This window comes from Sinohyriopsis cumingii, chromosome 7, assembly GCF_028554795.1.
Source record: "Sinohyriopsis cumingii isolate HCF-2022 chromosome 7, ASM2855479v2, whole genome shotgun sequence".
Taxonomy (NCBI): Eukaryota; Metazoa; Mollusca; class Bivalvia; order Unionida; family Unionidae; genus Sinohyriopsis; species Sinohyriopsis cumingii.
In genome coordinates, this window is record NC_142967.1 from 37,745,534 (window position 1) to 37,754,843 (window position 9,310).

A 9,310-nucleotide genomic window follows, 5' to 3' on the forward strand; every position below is an offset into this window, starting at 1 on the left:
ATTTGGCACTTAATTAGGTTCTCAGAAATGCTCGCAGACATAGCTGTTATGGTAGATTGACACATTTTACGTTTATTTACATGAAGACACATTGTATTTATGACGATTACACTTAAAAGGAACTAAAAGATAGAACAAGAACACAAATTTCAATTGATTGCTATTTGATTGTTATTTTTTAAAATTTTTATGTATTTATTCATTAAAGTACTGCCTCTACTTAGTGCAAGTGACATTTTCATTAATCAAAATTTCCTTACATATCGTTAATTATGGTGCATTAGGAATGTCGTTTTGTATGACCCATTTTCAAATTTGATATTTCATAGTGTTGATTGCATTTTCCAGGTCCTATCTAATGTTTTTGATGATAAAATGAGCGATACATTAAAGTTTCCATTACCAATTTTGATTGTGATTTTCTTAAAGTTCAACAAATATGGAAAAAAATTTGGGGTATTTTCTGGTTTAAAAAATGGGTTCATGAGTAACCAGGACATGAGTTATCGAGGGAGTGGTGTATACAAAAAATACCTTTAAATTAATCTCCAAATAAATAAAAAAAATATGAATGCCTTTAAATACTGCAAGTAATTTACATATCAAGGAACTTAATATAAGCATGGTTTAAAAAAAGCCCCTGTTAAAATCACTGATCATTAATTTTCAATGTGAATGATGTCTCAGTTTGAAAACCATTACCAGTGCTTAGTGGGTAGAGTATCACACAATTTAAAGACCACAAGTTCAGTATCCAAAGCTAGCTGCTCCCTCAGTGTGCCCCATGGTATAAACAAATCCCATTTACTATGCCCAATACAGCCATTAAAAATCACACACACCCCAATTAATGTCGGCACATTAGATGTTTGTATATATATTGTTAGATACTTGTCTATATAAGATGTACAAGAAAGCCCAAATTAAAATCACTGATCTTAAATTATTTAATTTTCAATGTGAACAAAATTGTTTCAAAACCACTAGTGCTAACTGGTGAAAAAAATGTAAAATTGATGGAAAATCAATTTTGCTCAAGAAAATTCTATGGAGAAAGGCATAATTTGTTGTGTTATTATCTCTTGGCGGACTGATACAATTCTGATTAAGTTCTTGCTGCTGTTCTGCATGCATTAATTTGAGAGCCATGCAGGCACAGAAACAATAGTAATTTAGCATGACAAGTTAAAATATGAAATTTTTTTTTTTTTTAAAATGACAATGCTACAACTGCCTGTCACTGAAAACAATCATAAGAATTTTACCCTGCAGATTCAGTTTTTATACAGTGGTGGTCCTCTTCGACGAAACCCCTCCCCCCCTCGAAATTAACCATGACCTTGATCAAAACGGTACACAAGACAAGACCGAAAAATCATGTGACGACACATTATCGCTTCTTTTAAAAAGAAGGCATTTCGTCCACTCGACAAAAGTTTCATCTGCATAATTAAAATCGCATACAATTAGCAACACCCAAATAAATCATTACCAAACATTAACATGTCATATAAACGGAGACATATTGTTTTAGAAGAAAGTCTGTTGTTCTACTCGACAACATTGGGTAAGGTGGTGAGGGGGGACTTGCCAAACAATTTTATGTAGAAAAGACTTGAAGAAAACAATTTTATGTTGAAAAGACTCGAATAAACAATGTCGTAACCAATAAGGAGGTTATTTGGCAGCAGTGGGAAAATGGAAAAAGAATTATGTATGTACATTGTACCAAGATTTAAATGATGTTTTTGAATGGTTTTGCAATGTGCAAGACAACAATACCCACTTGCATATCACACTTACGCCAAGAATAAGAACTATTAATGTAAATTTAGCTGAAAAAAGTCTAATATTATATTAAAAAGAACCTTTTAATAATTAATGTTACTTTTAAATGAAGATATTAAGTGCTCTGAAGTATGTAGCTTTCTTACTACGTACATTACATATACTTCTCAAAAACGGTCCCCCTCTGGAAAGACCACCAGTTTTATGAGGCCACTTTTCTGGTGTAGAAGGGTGGTCGTATAAGAAGGGGACCACTGTACTGTGATACAGAAGAATAAAAAATAATAAATCATCCTACACTACAGGTAGTTGCCCACAAAATTGTCTCTGAATTTAACACCATTTATCTTGCAACATTTGTATTTGAAATTTACATTAACGGGACATGATACTATACATCAGAATATAATTCCAATTTTTATAAATGAAACGGGTTTTCTGCACTATGATTGGCTGTAAACGGTCACGTGATATTGATTTGGAATTTTTTACACATCAATAAATTCTGGGACTACATTTGGTTTTAGTACTGTTTGCAATATATATAAACATTGCAGACACATGATTGTGAAACAACTATTTCATCTTTTATTCAGCAAATAAGTATAAATTATACTCTTTATACTTTTTCAAATATTCTTTGATTGAAATGCATAGTTTACAATTTGGCATTTGTCTACTACATAGTCGCGTAAAATGGCCGATTACGAGATTGATACATTCCCTCACACAGCACCCCATGACCTCAGTCACCTTAGCCATACACAACAACAATAATAGCATGGGAACTGGGCCAGTAAATTTTGAGGCCGCCGAGGGATATAAACCAAGATTCGAGAAATTATCTGAGGAGGACTTAAAAGCTATTGAAATAAATCAATACTCAGGCTACTAAACGAAACACAAAATGGGGCATTGGCATTTTCAATGGTAATTTTTTTAATATTTGTTTCCTTATTTAAAAATGTTGGTAGTATGGTGAATATTACCACTTAAACAAAAATAAAAACATATTTATGAGACCATTATTCAAAGAATGAATAAAGTTTTTAAATGGTAAAACTGCTATCTCCACCAATGTGATTTAACACCATTGAAAAATGTATATAATAATCCATAACGGTAATTGTTCTGCTATCTAAATTATTTTGGATATGTAGTCATTAATTCCTTCCAGCACTCCGCTGTGCAACCAAACAAAATATATGGCCAGTTTTGCAAGCAACTCTACATTTAACAGATGCACATTTAATTTCACATTAGATAAATGAAAGGGTCTTGTTAAGTATTAACACTGACAGAAAAGATATAAAATGTTATTCCTGTATAAGACATTACATCTTTTTTTTAAAAAAAGGTCCTTTTTTATGAAAAGAAATGTGCTGACATTACGGGAGGCCAGTGCCTAAGATGTAAAGTATGAAGTTGCTGAATAAACGTGGCTGACAGTAGTTACATCTCATTTGACATTAGATCACTGAACCGGTCTTCGTAAGTTTTAACACTGTTGGGAATGATATAAAATGTTATGCCTGTACACAATTTATTTAACTGTTACCTTTATGTTAGTAAGTAATAGCATCATCTTGTTCATATTTCCATGTTGCTCATTGATAAAATCCATTATGACTTAAGGTTTGATTGGAAATTTAATCTAGCACATTTGTTCTTTCCGTATCAGCTGTTATTATGTAAGGTTATGGTCATCTGACGTAGCAGATGGGACTGACTAAAATTGAACAAGAATGTAAATGAACTAGATGTGCTGAAACCATCATTAGCCATTGCCTAATATGTAAAGTATGAAGTTTCTGAATAAATGTAAATGTGACTGTATGTGTGATTCTGTACAGATTATGTATTATAGGACAATGTAAAGCGGCGTATGAAAGGAAAGTATGCGATACTTAAATTGGAATGTATTGTTGATGGAATAAGTGGACTTGATGAAAGAAAGAACGAATTTGGAATTATAAGGATTAAATGATCATGGTTGGGTATTTATCGATGTGTAAATTTTACCTAATCACTCACAAAATTAACATTAGGTCCTTCAGACTTTAGTTTGTGAGTGATTAGGTAAAATTTACACATCGATAAATATCCAAACATGATCATTTTATCCTATAGTAATGCTTTTGTAATGATAGATATTCCCCATCCATTTGTGTTTATATGACAAATATTTCTGTAAATTCAATGGATAATGCAGTGTATCTGTACTTGCTTATCAGCTTGTAGTGTAAACTGAACTTACTTCAGTGCTAATCTTAATGAGATTTTATCTGAGATCCACAACATACTATCCGAAATTGTCATGGGGAACCAATTATCATGGTTTTCATTGCTGCACCCAAACCAAAACTTTAAAGAGAAAGTGAAAAATTTGCCTCATACATGTATTATGATGCCCCACCTCTCCGTTTTCTTACTGTGTTTTGTTCCTAGTGACTAACAAAGCTATTGATAAATCGATGTCAACACTGTAACCTGGTAATGAAATATTTGGTTATAAAATATTTTGTATTTGAAATATTTTGTTATTTCAACCTTTCCATATAAAAAAAAGATTTATAAAGCATTCTATATCTAATCAATGCAGACATTGATAGGTTACCAAGGAGATGTCCAATCACTGCCTTAAATCATTATGTGAGATAAGTAAGGATAGGGAGAAACAAGAAAAACCACAAAGTATTCAAACACTAGTAATTTAGTATTTATTCAAATTGATCATTCATTCAAGTACACCGGTTGTAAAAAAATGTAAATCCTGTTGAAAGTACATAATTCTATACATGCATCTTTAATCTAAAAGGACAAAGAAAACTGTAAAATACTATAACTGTTGATTGAAGCACTATTATTAATGAAATGCTATGCATATATGCTATTTAAAGTAGAGCATTAAAGCTCACTCTTCATTAATTTTTTTAAAAAGCCACTGTAACAATATGATGCCTATCAAGTCTTGTAGTACAAACAAACTCGAGTCGGGTAAATAATCTCCAAATTGTAAAATTATTGAAGTCCAGCTTTCTCAGAACCACTGATAACTCGGTTCAATGTCGCTTATTTTCGTGTCAGCTGCAGCTATCCATTCCAGTGAAAATTGGCTTGATTTATGACATTGCACGGTTTCACTAATACTGTGCACCGATCATCACCAGTAACATCTTCTGTCATGGCCTCCATGACTTGTCTAGCATACAAGTTGTGATTTAAATTTTTTGGGGTACTTTGTTTATTGTCAAGCTTACTGGTTGATGCTGGTCTGTGCATGAGGGAATTACAAACAAAAGAGCAATTCCACTGTCTTTCAATTTAGTTAGCATCTTTGTACTTGAGTGGTTTCAGCTTTCTCTGATGGTGAGCATTTGGAGAAAAACATGGTGCAAGTGATTGATATTGACATGTGTTGTATTTGTGCTAGTATTGTTTCAGTGTTGTTGGCTGTGTCCAATTCAATTGATACTGTTCATTCAAGCAACAACACAACGTAAGTACTGAACTTGTCAGATCTTTGACTTATGTGGCAATATTGTTGTGTGCTTTGGCCGTGTACTTTTAAAAAAAAAATTATTTTGGTTATTTGTAAACAATGAAAGTAAATACCTACTAATATAAAAACTCTGAGGGGCAAAAATACAAATTTAAGTACCCATGAAACTGTATATATATATATATATATATATATATATATATATATATATATATATATATATATATAAATAACCACTAAAATTGAACTCCATGAAAATAAGTGATACTACAGTATTATAAAATGTTGGAACTGTTAAATTTAGAGGTAGAATTCTAGAAGACTTAAGTACAGTGAAAACATTAGGACATCAACATGTTCCCTTTATTTCTTGCAAAGTATCAAGTCCACTGCCTCTGCTAAGTTTTTCACATATCCATCTGGTTTTACTGTTGGGTGAATCTCATCCAGCTGTCTGAAATTTAAAAAAAAGAACAGGGATAAAATCTATTTGAACTCCAAATCTGAAATTTTTATAAAATTAAAAGATAAATGAATATTGTTTTCTAAAATACTCATAAGACAAAGACCTACCTTTGATCTAATTCATTTTCAGTACTTAGTATAATTTTTTCTTCTTCAGGGGTCATTTTCTGCCTCACCAAAAAAAATACCATGGATTGAGATGGGGAAGTAACTCTTGTAAGAACATCCTTGAATTAGCAGAGCAGTAAATCTAGAAGTAGATATATCCTGAAAATGCATTTTCCTGTATTAAGTTTCAGTGATTGTGGAGAGAGATTTGGGTTGAAAAATACATATAAAGCGATATCTTACTTAAGTATTACTAAAATGACAGAAATCTAGATTTAGCACATATTTCATAAAAGACTTCAATATCCAAAGGCAAATACATCTTTGATTGTTTTTACCCCACCCATTCCCTGTTTATAAAACTTCTCTGCTAATTAAGTTGAACCCCACCTGCATAAAACGTGACCATTCAAATCTTGGCTGCATTAAATGTGAATGCCATTGGGAAAAAAACTGCACCAACTGTAAATACATTGTTATGATACTGTAGCCCATGATTAACTTGGAAGTGTGTGGGGGTCTAATGTAACATGATCCAAACAGTGTGTGCATGGTGGCACCAGCAGTTAGTGGGTATATAAATTTTGCATCGACATGGTGATCAGCTGAACAAATGTATCCCTCGGATAAGTTACAAAGATAACGAAGCTGGTCAGGGACCAGGAGTGACTAGAACACTCCAACAGATGAGGATGAACACTTCAACATTCCATCAGGCAGTAACTTCATAGTGTGCATTCAGATCCATATGTCCTGGTTCATACAAAATTCTCAAGGACCTATAATCATTTTCAGGGACATAATTCATGAAGATGATGATAAAGTATCAAGTTATTACATTTATTACTTCAAAAACAAAAAATTATGGATCAATTAACATCAGCTTTCTTTGGTTGCATTATAAGTAAAACTTGTATGATTGAAATATGCAGTTTTTCTGTTTGAATCAGTGCAAAATAATCACATGACTGAACCACTGCAGAAAATTATGACAGCCAAGTACTTTGACTTTCCTGTAAAACTTCAAGGAATTTCAAGCACTTTTTACCATGTTAATTTTAAAGCACTTTCAAAGACTTAATTTTGACATTGTAAAATTCAAGCACTTTCAAAGACTTGATTTTGCCATTGTAAAATTCAAGCACTTTCAAAGACTTAATTTTGCCATTGTAAAATTCAAGCATTTTCAAGGTTCTGATGGATCTGAACAAACCCATAAACAATGGTTATGTATTAACAAGGTAACCTTAAGATGTACAAATTGCATATCATCACAGGAAAAAGTCATGAAATAATTACAAGGCTCCAAATTTTTTCCCTTATATGCTGCTCTGTTTATACAAAATGGCTTGTGTGTTCATTGATACCCAAAGAACAATTTAACTTAAAAGAATGACTGGGTACACCCGATGCCTGCATGTCTAAATACCTGTACTTTCCTGTGCGGACTTGAACCCCTCTCATACCACATGCTTGAGCACCTCCCACATCATTGACAATATCATCTCCAACCATTACTGCCTAAAACATGAAAAAATACCACTTAAACCATCAAGTTCTAAAGCAAAGTACCGGGTACACTTCTTTCTGACACAAGTTCAGTGAAGATCACTACCATATATATTCACTTAGAAGCCGAGTCCAACAGTGAACTGCACAGAAATTAGCCATAGCATGTTGTGCCAGCAGATCTGGATCAATGAAGTTTGTTAGAAGTAATTAGTAAAACAAACAATATAGACACTAATCTGGTGGCACATTAAGTGATGGGAGATCATGGTCTTTGTTATTTGCAGCTGGATTCGAATTGTATCTGAGTATATACATGACTAAAGTGAAGCCCGCTTTATGCTTTACTGACATACCCTGCAACTTTGATTATCAATATTTCTGATGAATTAAATCAGTTTTTCTCACAAAGGATTAAGATGAACAAAGGGCTATTTTGTTGTTAAAAACCACCAGCTACAAAGAAAAAGATTTTAACATTGAAATTAAAGTAAAATGTATACTTTAACACTGACCTTAATCTAGTGCACTGACAGACCAATTGATGGACAAACATATGCCAAAGTGATCACTATTCAGAGCTTGTGCCAATACAAGCTTGACAAAAAAAACAGTGTTACTTATGAAATATTATATATTCATATATTAAATAGTTAGGATTTGTTTTTGAAAGCTTAAACATGTCTTTCTGTATCATTTAGTACAGTTATGGCTTATTGATTATCTGACCCACTAACTTTCAATTTTCAACATGCTTAGTTATTACTGGATTTCAACTAAATTTTATAAATAGCTTGATAGTGGTAAAACAGTAGGGGATATCAATTCCTGGAATTTATAGTTTTATATAAATCCCCATAGTTTCTTGATCCCTGTATTTCAACTGGTAATTCTTCCCAAATCCTTCTATATGCCAATGTTTCTTACAATTTACTTTTTCTTCAGAAAAAAGACATCAAATGATTCATCAATAGAAAAAAGAATCAGTAATGTATTGCAAAAGTTGTAATTATTCTTTCATTTTTATATCACTGGCTAATTAATGTGTTGATGTACTCTGGTAATAAGTTGATAATGTTATCATGCCATTAACCATAATCTTGTTAACATTTTTTGTGTAAAATTGTTTTTTCTCTAAATAAAACAAAAGTACCAAGAATGACACATTTTACAACCATCCATGTTTAATGGTCCTACATGCAGGCACTTTAAACTTAACCTCTACAAACTAATTTTTTAATTAGACTTACCTTTAACTATGACCTTTAACTATGACCTTTAGACCACAGAAACTATATTATCTTTTTCCCCAAGTGCAAGTCATCCACAATGTCAAGAAACTTACTCCTGAGCAGAAGTTATTTTTCAAAATCCATTTTTCCTTGAGCCATAATGACCTCGACAATGGACGTTTTGGTTCCAAAAGTAACAGACCTCTTCCACATCGCAAATGCAAGTCCGCCACAAAATTTGGTTAAAGTATGTGGTTTAGGTTTAAGTTGTTATTTAAAACCAACTTTACTTCTCTGGTGACTTTGACCTGTGATCTTTTGACTATAATGTCAACAGACTTCTTTCATATCCAGCATGTAAGTCATCTTCAAACTCTGATGAAGGTATATATATGGTCAATAAGTTTTTTTTAATTCATACATAAACCAGTTCTTTTTTCAGTCACAGTGATCATGACTTTCTACATTTTGACCCCAAAATCAATAATCTTCTTCCTTAACCCATGTACAAACCATCCAGAATGTTTGATCCAGGTCAGTGATTTAGAACTTAAAAGCTAAAACCAATTTTCTTCTTCCAGTCATAGTACCCTGATCTTTGACATTTTGTTCAAAACTTTCAATAGAGTTCTTCCTTAAGATAAACTCAAGCCATCCAAAAAGTCTGGAGCTTTTTTTTATAGTGGAGAACTATAGTTATTGTGCA

General features: G+C 32.4%; 1 protein-coding gene across 1 annotated transcript; it reads right to left on the reverse strand.

The window, feature by feature from the left end:
- Positions 1-4,485: 4,485 nt before the first annotated feature.
- LOC149795043 (phospholysine phosphohistidine inorganic pyrophosphate phosphatase-like) lies at positions 4,486-8,441 on the reverse strand. Its single transcript, XM_089964723.1, has 2 exons — positions 7,293-8,441; positions 4,486-5,744 (listed from the first exon to the last, which is right to left on the reverse strand). Exons 1-2 carry the CDS (start codon positions 7,376-7,378, stop codon positions 5,654-5,656), a joined length of 177 nt encoding a protein of 58 aa, XP_089820849.1. The 5' UTR covers positions 7,379-8,441; the 3' UTR covers positions 4,486-5,653.
- Between the last annotated feature and the right edge of the window lie 869 nt (positions 8,442-9,310).

Coding starts and splice junctions, on each gene's coding strand:
- LOC149795043 (XM_089964723.1), bottom strand. CDS start 7,378: ATGGTTGGAGATGATATTGTCAATGATGTGGGAGGTGCTCAAGCATGT. Junction 5,745..7,292: donor GTCCGCACAGGAAAGTACAG/GTATTTAGACAT, acceptor TTTAAATTTCAG/ACAGCTGGATGAGATTCACC.